This window comes from Dromaius novaehollandiae, chromosome 5 (assembly GCF_036370855.1).
Source record: "Dromaius novaehollandiae isolate bDroNov1 chromosome 5, bDroNov1.hap1, whole genome shotgun sequence".
NCBI lineage: Eukaryota > Metazoa > Chordata > Aves > Casuariiformes > Dromaiidae > Dromaius > Dromaius novaehollandiae.
Window position 1 is genome coordinate 69,101,662 of NC_088102.1, and position 14,054 is coordinate 69,115,715.

Here is a 14,054-nt window from a genome sequence, read left to right on the forward strand (position 1 = left end):
CCTCGGGGTGCATCTGCTATCGCCAGGGATGAGCCGACAGCTCTCTTCCCCGGGAGGTCAGGCTGCCATCGCAAGCTTGCTGTCTTTAACAAGCCTCCCTGCTGCTCCACACTCGGCAGCGCAGGCGGGTCCGGTTACACGTTTAACTGCAGGGCACGCACCCCTGCTCGTATCGCTTGGTAGGTCAGACCCCTAAGGAATGAAGCAATGAAAGGGGCATGCAAAAATCACATCTCTTGACGCAGAGCTGTCCATCGCTGCCTGGCACTCTCTGCTGCCTGCTGAGCTTTCGCGTACCGAGAGCCGCATGAAGATGTGTGCAGGGAGGGAAGCGGTAACTCCTACCTGCGCTGCTGCCGAGCTCCGCGCCCCTCGCTTCACCGTCCTCCTTCCCCGTATCCCCGAGACGGGGATACCAATCCCTGCCCTGCTCGCTAACACAGCCAGACATCCACCTCCGGAAAGCAACCTGCAGCAGCTAAGCATTGGTATTTATTTCAGAGGAGGAGCATCGTCCCTTTCTCTCCTGTTGCTGTGCTCTGGGCACGCAGCCAGCAGGGCAGCTTGATACCCAGCACCGCTCCCACGTAAGCCCAACATCCCAGGGGCGCCCTGACCTCCCTGCCTCTAGGGTCCATCTGAAAATGCACTAAGAGGAGAGTTGCTTACAGCTTTTACTTACTGCACATAATCCAGAGGTTAAAATGAGAACTGTAGGACAGGAATACTACCCTTGAAAGCACTCGGAGGCCCCTGTCCAGGGAAAAAAAGGCGCTCGGAGGGCCCTGAAGCAGAAAATAAGGCACTCAGAGGCACTGCATGGGAAAAAAAGGTGCTCGGAGGCCCCTGCACAGGAAAAAAGGGGCTCCGTGGCCCTTGCACAGGATAAAAAGGACCCGGAGGCCCCTGCACGGGAAGCGTTTCCAGTGCATCGCAGGGCCCCCAGCTGCTGGAGGCCCTGCTTTCTGCTGCAGGACCGTCCCACTAGAGAAAACGTTTTGCATTTGCTATAACATGCAGTGCTCACGCTGACCCGTTCATTCCTCACGCCTCCAAGTCACCTCCAGATACTGCAGTGCTTGCAGCAGCACGGCCTGGACAGCCGAGCACTCACTCAGTGCAAACACGGCTTCGGGCACCTGTCCTACCCACCGCCCGTGGCTGTTCTGAAGCACCCCTGAGGGTCACCACCGGGGTATCTGACGGGACGTTAAAGCAGCAAACTCTGAGCAAGAGCGCTTCTGACGAGGCCCTCAGCACCTCTTATCTCCCACATAGGAAAGCAGAGCTGGGGCAGGGGGTTGCTGCTTCAATTCTGAATTTCAGGGACAGAAGAGAAGCCTGGACAGGCTACAGTCTGTATTGGGGCCTCTTTGCTAGTGGTGACAAGAAGCAGACAGAGGACTGCGCAGAAGACACCCAAACATATTGTTCAAACTTCTTTTCCTTTCTCCCTGTTAAGCAGCTCATAGTAATTTACCAGTTCAAGGACAAAAATTCCTTCTTTCTGATCATTCCTCCACACCCTCTCCCCCACCCCGAAGAAGCTCCTAAGACAGAGCCAATCTGTGCTGGCTGAGAAAAGAGCTCACAGACATTTCTGCGAGTAGTTTCCAAATCTGTACCCGGAACCTTGCATCTGCAAATGCACACGTGCAGAGCAGTCTCGCTGCCCAATTTCGACACACAAAAACCCACTTATGCTTTTTCTGCCCCTCCGAAATCAAGTACGCAACTCGAGAAGGAATATTTCCCTCTGAATATTTGGAGAACAGTCCTAACCATCACCCACTGATCCTACCCTTGCTACAGAGAAGGGCCTGCTTGTCACCAGCGCTGAGCGCCAGCGAGGGCTGCAGATTTCAAGCCGGCAGGGAGAGTGCAGAACACTTCCGAAAATTATGTTGCCACTTTCTTCTTTCTTTCATAAGGTCAGATTTTTTTTGCTGATGGCCAAGTGACACTGGCAAAGAGTCAAGTTTAGAAGCCAGTTTAAGGACACAGGCACTATTGTCAGGCAACATCTGACTGGAAATCCATAGCATTGCACAGAATCACACGTCACGTCGTTTTTAAAGCTTTTGATGGCTGGTTTCCGCAAGTGCCCACTGAGACTGTGCAGAGTGGCTTCCACCTCCAAACTGTTTTGTAGGAGAAACTGCTACAAGTACACCAAGACAAGCTGAAGTTTTGGGGCTTACTCTGTTATTCTGCTTGTTTCCTTTAAGCTAACGAGCAGAAAGATGACATCAAACAATTCATTAGCTCATAATGCAATTGTTGTTTTATCAACTGATTTAAAAATATATATATAACACAGTAATTTAAATTAGAAAAAAATGTGATGATGCTTGGCTTCAGACTGCACCAATAAAATTGTAAGGCCTAGTCATTTGGATCAGTAGCTCATAGTTTGCAGTCACTAAAACAGCTGTTTTGAATCTCACCCAACCATAAAACAAATACCCCACTAAAAAACAGGAGATGTTTCCTTACACCCCTGCCTTATCTTAGCTGCTGTATCATTTAAAATAATTTAGTCAGAATTTGTAAAGTCTATTTGATCTAAAAAGACCAGAAGCAGAAAATTTACTCTAGAGGTACATGCAAAGGAGGCTCTGACACAACACAACTTGTTTACAGAGGTCACCTCTACTTAGGAAATTCTGATATGCAATGTCTGTCCATAGGCAATGAGAGAAGTCCTTCCAGGCAGCTACAGAGCAGATAAACCCATTAATGCCGTAATGAGTCACTTCTTCAGCATTCCCCCCCATAGCGATGTAGTCAGGAAGAAGCCTGGATGATCGTGAACAGGATGAGCTCCCACGGGGCCATGGGCCTTTGCTCTGAAACCACTCCGGCTTCCTGCAGGCTGGATTCTTCCTCTCCTGGAGACGTGGGCAACGCACCTCTGCCTTGCAACATGCTCAGGTCATCGCTTCCCCTTGAACTCTCGCCTCTGTCCCTTGCACGTTAGATGTTTAGGACTGCAGCAGATAGCACCAGCACCATTTCTAGACCAGGCTACTGACTGCCCCATATCCCTCACCTTCTCTGGCCCACTTTGGGAAATGCAGACTAAGTCCTGTCTGGTTTAGCATCATTGCCTTACTCACAGTGATGCTGCCCTTACTCACAGAGCAGGGCATGATGTGAAAAAGTGGAAATATGCTAAGACTTGTTCTGTTTTAGTACACGAAAGCTGCAAAAATAACTGTATTTTCTATAATAAGACGTTGATTAGCTGTTATGTTGATCAGCAGGTGCTCTTTAAAGAAAGCACTTCTGACCAGCTGTAGCCTTAATTGAGGCAAATCATGCCATTTGTTTAAAGTGCTCCGCTTGCACAGCCCTGTGTTTAGCTTGCAGATGAAGCTGAAAGATAGCATCAATCCTTCGTGTAAGGGATGCATCCAGTGACTGAAGACCGTGCTGTGTGCGTGGCTCCAACACACAGAGCCACGTGGGCTGTCTTCTAGGACCGGGGAGTCTTGTTCTGAGACGTTGTCGAGACACTGGGTCTGTCTGGCAACTTCTGCAGCGCAGCCCTGGCAGTCAGGGGCCAAGCTGCATCCGTCAGCCCAAACCTCTCTGTGTTTTTTGTGGATGAGCGTACAACTGGTTGGTGATGGCTGATCATCCTGGGTGCACTCTTATCCGTGGTGGGCCTGGGGAAGAGAGAGAAACACTAAGGTGAAATTGCACTCTGAATCTGGATGTCTGCACTCTCCCCACTGGCTCTGTGGTCTCCCAGTCTGAAAACTGAACCAAAAGCTTGGGGGACTGGGAGCAGTACAAGGCACACCATCTTTCCACACAAGGCACACGCTCTGTGCTTATACTGCCCTGTAACAACTATGTTAACGTAAAAATCAAAGTGTCATATTATGACTCTTCAGTTCCAGTTCTTCAAAGCAGTAATGAAATGCCAGTCTTACTGTGAAGGGGTCCAAGTCTTACAGTGAGGGGGTCCAGAAATAACCATATTTATGTGCATATGATACTTACCTAACACCTACATTATTTTCTAAAGGGCTCTATTTTCCAAAGTTTTTTCTAACATGAACTGATACAAGTTTCAAGGGAAAAAAATATAGTGGCATGGTAGGAACTGGTTCTGGTATTTGCCCAAGGAGAGTCTCCAACAGATACCACTACCAGAGCTCTGCAGTAGACATGATAATGGCCCTGCATGGGAAACACAGGAGTGGAGCAGAAAGGACACAGGGAGATTCTGGGCTGTTATTAAAGAAAATATAGTATTTCCAGCATTCAAGCTATGAGTAACATGAGCAAATGTTTCATTTAGCTTCAGAAGGACAAACATAAAGGCCAGCATGAATAAAAGGAGTTCTTTTTACAGAACAGGCAGGAGATTCCAGAGACAACACACACGTATACTTCTTCCTGCCGTGAAGTCCCTCCTGTTTTTACTAGCCATCATGTAGAGAGAGCTGCCAGCAGCGTGCGTACCTGACACTCGTTGATCCAACAGCTGCTGGTCCTGAAATAGGTCTCAGCCTGCCAGTGCTCCCACCAGGCTGGTGCTGCCCTTGTGGTCGGGAAGGGAGAGCCTCACACACAGCGGGCGCGCTGTGCAGGCTCAGGAGAGTAAGTTCCTCGCTCAGGGGCTCAGCTGAAGTTTTTTGACCAGCCCTTGATTGGCAAAGCTGCATCCACTGCCTGTCCTCCTCTCGGCTGGGTATTTTTAGGCATCTTAGCCTGTGGTTCCTCATTTTCCAGGGTCTTGCTGCAACACCCATTACAGAGGCAGGCGAAGGGCTTTTTGGAGGAGAAGGAATTAGACAACGATTTGGGTTGGAGAACACTGTCCACTCCTGAGCGTGTGAAGAATCTGAAAAATGGGGAAGTAAAATGATTTACAGGCTCACCTCATTCCTAAACAACTGACTCAGTGAGCAACAGGTCTCAGAGAACCCTGTGTGACGGAGCTGGGTGGGCAGGCGTGTCCCGCGGCCCCCAGCGATGCTGCCCTTGTTGGATTGCTTCCTCTGATAGCCGGGGGTTTTGTTTACTTGGTGACCTCCCTGCCAGTGCTGCTGGCGATGTGACGGCCAAGTGTGCAAACGGCTCACGAGCGGTGCACAGCTTAAGAGGAACAGACTAAATCTCTTGATCTCACCCACCCTCCCGTCCCAAGGCAGGATCAGCCACACCTGTATCATTCCTGACCCGTGTTTGCCCTGACCTGTTTTAAATGCCAGAGGACCCCATCCGCCTCCCTGAAGTTCAAGGTGCAAAACCACTCGCAGATCAGTGGAACTGCGTTTTTATCAGATACAGAGGTGTAGGAATAAGGTTTCAAGATTAGACTTAAAATTAAGGAAAGTGCCTGAATGTTAGGAAAATATTTCCCTACATACAGAAATAGCAGTCTACCTGCTCTTCCTCTGGCTGTTCAGATTTTAGTCCATGAAATCCTCAGGTGCAACATGTAAGAAGGATCTTGTTGCTGACTTATGAACACGACGTGCACAAACAAATCCTTAAAATCATTCTATATATAGCAGGGATCCAATTGCTCTTGTCTATTAAAAGAACTAACTGTATCTAAGTGCCTGATGTCCAGAGTTCATGGCAGGAACACAATCTAAAGAATGCTTTGGGAGTAGTTGTGCCACCAAAACACAGGGACAGAAAGTTCAGCTTTGTATCTCCTAATTGATTGAGATGTATTTTACTGCTTAGGAAACCATACAAATTTGCACTGAACAGTTTCCACCATACTACATGCTTTAAAAATGTCTCAGTTTGATGGAGTTTTTTGTTTGGTTGGTTGTTTTTAAGTAAAGACACTCTGAAAGACTAGTATGCCTGACTCAAGAGCCTGAAATAACACTTCAAGACTTCCAAAGCTTGCAGGTTATATAGACCTGATGCTGCAAACACTTTTAAATAGGAACGCTTTTGCTCAGATAATTTGTTCTTTCCTGGTCAGAAGGATTATTTGCAGCAACAAGTTCTACCATCCGAATCAGAAAACCACACTGGGCAGGACACAATTCTAAAGTTCAGTGCTGAGGCACTTAAATACTTTTACAAATCTTGCACTCCAATACAGTCTCAAGTCACAGAGGTCAAGCACTTTCTTAACTGTCTTGCTGAATAAAATCTATCAGTTGCTAAAGTTGCATCAGGTATTTGCTCCCTAAAACACGTACATACGTCTGTTAGTGACAGTGGACATCGGCAACTGTGTTTGTAATTATCTTGTATAAATCTTGGTTATTATGGCCAGTCACTTGTGATTTAGGGATCTCTTCTTTCCCCTCCCCTTAGGTACCACTAGATTTCCAACCACTCAGTGGTCCTAACAGATCTCAAAACCACATCCATGCGCATCTGTCCACTTTTACAATCCTGTGGACTACATCAAACACCTTGACATGTTTTTAGGCATTGTCTATTAAATCTAAGGAGAGCATGAGGTCATAATAAATCATATTCAATCTAAAGAGATAATATTAAATATAAAAGATAAAACCTAAAAAAAGTTCATATTAAATCTAAAGAGATCATGAAATCATAATCTAAGACTTGTGTGGCCACTGGACAATAAGCCATTTCTTCAGACTTTTCCAAACAGATTCCATTCTTGTTAGGGAAATACTGTTTATATGCAGAGACTTTTAAGAATCTAATATTTCATAAATACTGTTTTTATTTTTAATAGATCCATTTTGTCCTTGAAACAAATCTAAAAACAAAACTCACATGCTAATACTTACTGAGGCAAAAAAATGTAATTAACTATAGAAATAGATTAAAGCCATCCTTTTCTATACTCCTCTATTTGATAGGTATTTGGAATAATCATTATTAAAGTTTATGAGATCCTTACATATAATATTCAACAAGTAACAAAGAGGGGGAATTCATGCAAGAACAATTCCAGAGAGCTCTTTGGCTTTGCTCCTGGGTAAAAGAGCACACTGTATTTTTAAACTATTTACTGAATGCACCCCTTTGGATGCGCGTCTTCCCAGAACTTCCAGTTATCCAACTGAACCATAATCATTAACTCAGGCATTATTTGCATCAGTGCCAACCAGGGGTAAAACATTACTTGGTTGGAATGACAGTGTTTATACTCACCTGGCATTACCTAACTACAGAAGGCCAAAGAAAGAGGCATGTCTTTCCTCTAGACTGGATTCTGAACTGGTGTGAGATCAGCTTTGGTCCTCTTAATCCTATTGAACTATGCTGAAATATATCAGCTGGTGATTGACACAGGTGGCCCACCATGTCCCACCTAAAAACTGGCATGGATTATTTAAGGTCTGGCTCTGCTATAACTGCTCTACAGCACAGGAACCAAATCTCGTAGAACATCACAGTTACTAAAACATCTGTCTGAGAACGGTTAGTAACATTTGTCACTACGTGATGTCAACCCTTCCTCAGAGGACTGGTACCTGAGGATGACTGGGAGAGACAGGAATGGAAAGAATCAAGTGAAATCCTTTCAGTGAGGTCCTCATCATAGGTCTCCCTCAACTCATCTTCACAGTTGTCAGTCAGGCTGCAGTCTTCATCCTCTTCCTCATCACTAAGAGTTACCTTCAGTACTTGGGGGGACTTTTCTTGCTGAACCATTTGCAGGCACCTGAACAACATAAAGTGTTAACCTTTAGTTAGCCTTTAAGTTGTGAATATGCAGCAAGTCAAGTGCAGCTTGGTGTGACCACACAGAGGCAAGTACCAGGACAGTGGATTTAGTCACACCCAGTGATTATCCACTTACCTGGAGATATGAAAGATCATTATAAATGGATCATGCATCTAAGCTGCCTATGTCTGATTGTCTGAAAGTATCCTTAAGTCAACCAGTGAAATGGGACAGATACTATGCAGTGAAACAAGTTCAGAGAAATAAAGCCATTTTCACTTCCAAAAAACTATCATCTGTCTATGAGGCGGGGGAATCTCAACACGGTGCTTTTTCCTTTCAGCCTTTGGACTATTACACAGACAGCAGACATGCAAAACAGAAGACAACTCTGCCCATAAAGCGGCCTGATCCAAAGACAGCAGCAGTCTACTGGTAGACTTTGGAGGAGATTGCGTGAGGCCAGGTGTGAGAGTCATCCCATCCATAAAGTCAGGCAAGCTGAGCAGGAATAACCAAAAATGACCTAATTCTACTTCCCTCTGAAATCTGTAGCAAAGTTTTGATTTGGTTAGGCCAATGTGATGCTTCTGAAAATCCTCCTCCACTTTCACCTCTTTTTCTGCCTAAAGGTAAGCCCTGCTAGAACCAAGAATGTCATTTCCTTGTACTCTCTGAGCAGGTACGCTGCCTAAGCTACTCTTTAGCCTGCTCTACAGAGAGGACAGAATTTCTGTTTCTTTTTCCTTTGCCCACCCCACAGATATTCCAGCGGGAAGAACTGCTCATAGGGCGGCTGGCTCGGTCTGCGGAGACAGAGGGGAGGAAGATGAACGGCTATCCCACGAAACTGCCACCAGGTGGCCAAAGAGTTTATTTTTCATTAAGGCAGAAAATGAAACCCTGTTTTATTTCACGACAGTCTACAGTTCTCTCACACTCTCACCGTTTATGCTTTTCTCTCCGTACTCTCAGTTCAGTGAAGACATCTTCCTGGCTCAGATCATCTTCTTCTTCGGAGACATGAGGATATTCCCCCCTCAGACTGCATAGTTTCAAAGGGCTCACTGCAGGTGGCTACAAAAAGAAGAGAAGTTGTCTTGAGAACCTCAGAAACTCTCTCCAGCTCAGTTTCTAGGTTGTGAATTTTAGAAGGCAAAGCTTGCTGTTCCTCTCAAGGTTTCACGTTTTCTTGCTCTTCAGAAAAGCTCTGTGCCCCAATCACATGCACCACTACACTTGCAGGAACCCAGGTCTGTGGGAGGAATCCAGGGTGGCAGTAATGAAAATCTTATTCATACCCCACTGTTGTATATACCCCACTCCTTTAAATAGGCCTGAGAGTGTAACATCTAGGCCAATATGCATATTAAGACCAGTAACAGAACTGATCAGTTCCCTTTCACATCCTACTTTATAACACACGATAATTCAATAAAAAGATCAAATTTGTTTCAAAAAAGCTTCCAGTGTTTGGGCAGTGGCACCAGAGAAAAAAAGTAGGGCCACATTTTTTCTAGTGGTTCTTTTACCATTTGTTGTCAGCATTAAGCAAAGCTGCAGACAGTGAAGTGATGCAGGTGCCCTATACAAGCAGTTTCCCTAATGTAGAGAGGAACAAACTTTGGCTTTATATTTGTTTAGTCAATAGGAACAATCCTGCAGCACTAGCAACCTGAACATTATGCTGACATCAAAGAAACACTACCGAAAAATCTTTTGCTTAATAGCTGTTATACAAAAAAAGCCAAATCTTGCAATCCTGCCTTGCATTTTGTTCAGACAGGATGATATGAAATGTGCCACCAGCAGCTGATGCGATTTTCATGTGTTTCTTTACAGTTGATGGTTTTAATTCCCTCTGATGAAAGAAACAATTCTCCCCATTGCTTATTTCTGTTTCCAAACTGAGATTGCAGACAATACCTGGTGGTATTTTTATTCAATGACACAATATACCATTTGTCAGTTTTTGGCTGACACTCCTCTCCCAGATTTCTATCGCCCTTCTCAGACAAGAGACAGGGAGCAGTTTCACCTCCCTCAGTTAAGGCACAGAGTCCCTCAGCTACATGTCTTCCAGCTCATGAATCATTCTGCGTTTTCTCCACTTCTCAGGATCACCTGGATCTTTTCATCCCAAAACCTTCTGTGGCAAAGAACTGGGGTACTAACAGTGCCTCAGATCCCTCCTATTCTCTCCCTGCAATTTGTTCATTTTTCTGGGTTTGCTTTTAGTACTAATTGCCCCTAATTTGCATTTGGGAGCTCATGGCATGTGTGCGAGGGAACACAGAGTGGGAATCACCCCCTTCAAGACTCATCCTCTTCAAGACCCCACAAACCATAGTGGGAACTCAGCTTATCACAGGGTTTAGGCGGGTGGCCAGGCAGAAGCATGTAGTATACAAGAAAAACATACACCTAGCTTTTGTCTCCTTGCACGAAGGGCCTTGATGGGGTTCCCACATATAACTTGACTGAGTCCTAAGAAAAAAGGAACAAAGAAAATATTTTACTCCAGTGTATAACAAATTTTGCTGTCTTTGAAATCAGTCAAAAACCATTTCCTGTATATAGGAGGATGTAATATTTCATCGTGTAGGTTCACAGTCTCAACTGAGACGGCCTGATGCTGCTGTTAAGAGCAGCAGTTTCCCTGTTTCTACCAGAATCTCTTTTCTTCTGCTCCTGCCCTGCCTCCTCCCCTATGCTGGTGCAAACACTTGTATGGCCACATGGTAAGCCAGATCAGGCAACAGATTCAAATTAAAACTAAATAAGCTTTTTAAATTTTGCCAGGTTGCTTTTCAGCTGGATCTCTACCATAATCAGGTTCTCCATGAGGTCATACAGATGCTTGTGCCAAACCAAGAGACAAGGTAGCAAAGGGACAGGAAGAAAGAGCGATTGTAGGGTGGAGCTACATCTTTTGATAGTGCTGGCTACCTAAAAGCACATGTAAAATTATGGTCTCATTCCCTGGCAGGCTGGACTCAGTTTTCGTTCACTTTTCCGAAAATGCACTCAGTCGTCAACACTGCGTTGCTTCATCAGATTCACGCTGCCAAGTCCTACCTACAGTGGAGAACTGAGGTGGGACTGGCATTTAGGGAGAAGCAGCCCACAGTGCTAGGAGAGCAAACACCATCTCCCCATCTAACCTGCACCCAGAGAGCTGACGGAATTGCAGAATCAAGACCTTCTCGGGAGCCAGGCGAGAACGCCTTGGGAAGTCTAGAACAACAGGAGTGACCTCCCTTCCCATCTAGGTGTCCCCAGGAATCCAGCCAGCAGCTCCCAGAGACATCTTTGTTTTCCACTTTAATTTCCTTGCCCTTTGGCATGCCCACACTGTCATCTGCTCTGAGAAGAGCAAGGGTGCAGCTGCCGTAAGTCTTCTCTACAGTGATCCTGAAAACGCCAAGGCAGCACACGGCCTCCATCCTCACTCCTCTCTGCTAACTTGGCAGTACTCCCAGGTGGCAAAGCCAGACTGCCAGGGCACAAAGTGCAGTGCCACAATTGCATTTTGGGCTGGCTTTTAAGTCAGGTATGCAAAGTCAAGGAACTGACTCCTCTCGCTGAGATGCTGCCCTGGAAACCCAAACGAAAGTACTCCTTGGCAGCAGTGGTGATGCTGCAATCTGAGATCGGATTTGAACATGTAATCTCACGGTGATGGAACACGCGCCACCAATGCCTTCCTGGAGGACTACTTTGTCTGGATCATGTTTACATGACTGAACAAAGAGTGCCCACATTTTTTCATCTAAGCTAGATTTTAGCGAGCCCTAGCAAGGTTGATGTGTAATTCAAGGGATATCAGGACAGGCAGCTTCAGGAAGGGAGCACCACCGCAGTATGTGGCTTTCAAGAGACAGAGCAGTGTACAACGTACAGGGCGGGGGTGAGGGGGAGAAACCCAGAAAGCTTTCAGCTTGCTGCAGGGGAAAGTGAAGGAACACCCAGTCTACAGCAGTAAGCCTCATGGGGGGAAAAAAAAAACACCAAAAACCTATGCTGAACCTGATGTAGCAGCAGCATGGGTGGGTGGTATTCAAAGCCCAGGCTTTCATCAGCACTGATAGCATAAGAAGGAGGTGGAGGTCTGGGAAAGAACAGGATTAAAAAATATATATATTACCGTGTGTCAAATCACTGGAGTCATCTTCCGGAAAAAGGCCATCAGAAGCAGTGGGACCTGGAAGAGGACAGCCACCGTACAGCAGATGGGCATCGCTAGCTCGCCCTGCATAAGCAGGCCGCTGCACAGTCCCGGGTCTGGAACCTGCGGGGGGCCTTGGACTGGATCCAGACTGCCTTGCTACTGCCCCAAGACACGAATCTGAAAGATTGTGCTAGTGTAAGCACAGTCATGCAGGATTTAAACCACACCATCATTGCACACTACCAACACAGTGATTGCTGCTCCATGCTTGGAGCTGCGGGAGATGGAGAAACGTCATTACTACTATAAGAAACATACCTGGACTGGGCAAGCCTGGAGACAGGGTGCTTGCTCATACTGCACATGGTCCCGCCCAGTTACCCTCTGCAGACAGCATTATGTGAAGACACCCAACTAAATCACAGTCCTCCTCCTTCCTCATCCTGCTTCCAGGTGTCAGGGACCTGCTGCTGGCCGAGGAAGGGGTCAGGAACAGCTCTGTGCCCACCAGCAGCCTCTGACTGCCACGCAGCTCAGCCTGGATGTGCCCAGAGCTCTGCTGTTTCCCCTGCCTCTCGCTTGCTGCCCACCTGCCCTCACAGCCCCAGAGGAACCATCTCCCTCTTTTGCCCACAGGCACAGTCCGAGCTTCAAGGCGGTGCAGATGGTAACAGCCACCTTAGCACAGCTGCTAGTCCACCAGGACAAACCATGCACCACGAATTAGGGAAATCTGTGACCTGCAGGGATAGATTCTTCCAGTGCTTCCTCAGAGACAGATATTTTCTCTAGCACAGAAAGAAAGGTGATAATTGAGTTTTCATAAAGCTACAGGCCAGGATGGATTATACAGAAGCTAGTGAAGGCAGACAGAGCCTTGAATTCTTACCTGCATGACTGCACGCCGTTTTGGGAGCAGTGCACAGCTGTACGAGCAGCACGTGCAGCCAACATACTGTAGGAGAGTAACTCGCATTTCCGTTCCTATATGAATAGCTTGCTTTTTAAAGTGTTGAGCACCTAACAGCTCCACAGCGGAGCAATCAGCACTGTAATAATACGGCCATTTCTTTAAAAGCTCAGTGTTAGAGACCTTTAAAATATCTTGAAAGAGCACTGCTATAGGGAAGAAAAAAATGTGGGGATATCTGAACCTGACCATGTAAGCACATCAGTTCATTGCTGAAGGCAAAAACGTAAGCCCGGTTATACTACAGCACAACAAGAATTGAGAATTGTTTGCCGGTTCCCTGTTGTTTCTGTCAGCCCACTATATTAACTAGCTTTCTGAACCACAGCTGATGTTGCCAAAGCAGGATCACTGAGGGATCAGGTTTTAATGCATTTTTTCCCTACCCTAGCTATTATTACGGCTAATGATTTGGACCCACAGGGATTAAATAAATGACAAACGTATGTACTTATTCCAAAACAAACTAAATTTTTAATGGAGTACAGTTGGCAGGCATACCACAACCATGGGGGTCAGGAAGCCAACTGCCTTGCCCACACTAATGGGAAGCAACAGGAGCAGTTATAGGAAATACTTTGTAATATTTAATGGTACGTGGTAAAGTGCATGTAGCACGATATGTAAAAGCATGGCCATCTGAACTATAACCGAGGCTACAAGCAAGGGGGCAACAGATTTATCTGCAAACCATTTGCTGTATACTAATGAATGTAATGGATTTAATCACAGAGCCAAAAAGAAAAAAAAGGAATAGATCTATTACAAGACCACACAATCTCAGTTGCTAGGATGTAGCTGCCATCAAGAGGTGGTGACCAAAGTGCCTTTCCTATTATTAAATTGGAGTAGGAAATCCTGCTACATCCAAGCTACATGGGGTTGACTGCTACCATGGAAAGGGTTGAGAACAGCTGTTGCTGAAACATTCGTGTCCAGGCTTTTGCTTCTTTCAGTCATGCAGAATGAATGCTAAGTACCAGATTCCCAGCTAATGTGGAGATTTGCTTGATACTTTAGAACTCACTTGCATTTTTCTGATATTGGTGTCCAGCATAGGACAGCTTTCATTTAATTCTGTAATCTCAGAGCTCAATTCGGGAAGAAATAACCAGACTGCAGTCCATTCTTGTCTGTATTCCTTAACTCAGCATGCTGGTGTAAAATCTAGCATGGCAGCTTATATTTCCCCACCACGTGAGCCCCTCCACCAGCTGGTTAAAAGCAGCACTAAGAATACGCAGCACATTGTGAAAAAACCTCACTCTGCTTAGTGG

At 46.0% G+C, this 14,054-nt stretch overlaps 1 protein-coding gene across 16 annotated transcripts in view; it reads right to left on the minus strand.

Annotated features, from left to right (window-relative positions):
* Positions 1 to 2,261: 2,261 nt before the first annotated feature.
* LRRC56 (leucine rich repeat containing 56) overlaps positions 2,262 to 14,054 on the minus strand; it is an 86,272-nt gene continuing 74,479 nt past the window's right edge. For 15 of the 16 annotated variants that reach the window (XM_064513213.1, XM_064513204.1, XM_064513211.1 and 12 more), the window contains 6 exons: positions 11,784 to 11,984; positions 10,059 to 10,123; positions 8,583 to 8,713; positions 7,443 to 7,633; positions 4,477 to 4,858; positions 2,262 to 3,671 (listed from right to left, as the gene is read on the minus strand). In XM_064513213.1, coding sequence (XP_064369283.1) covers positions 3,479 to 3,671; positions 4,477 to 4,858; positions 7,443 to 7,633; positions 8,583 to 8,713; positions 10,059 to 10,123; positions 11,784 to 11,984 — 1,163 coding nt within the window. In that variant the 3' untranslated portion in view covers positions 2,262 to 3,478. The remainder of the gene's footprint in view (positions 3,672 to 4,476; positions 4,859 to 7,442; positions 7,634 to 8,582; positions 8,714 to 10,058; positions 10,124 to 11,783; positions 11,985 to 14,054) is intronic. The other variant, XM_064513209.1, reaches the window with a different exon arrangement.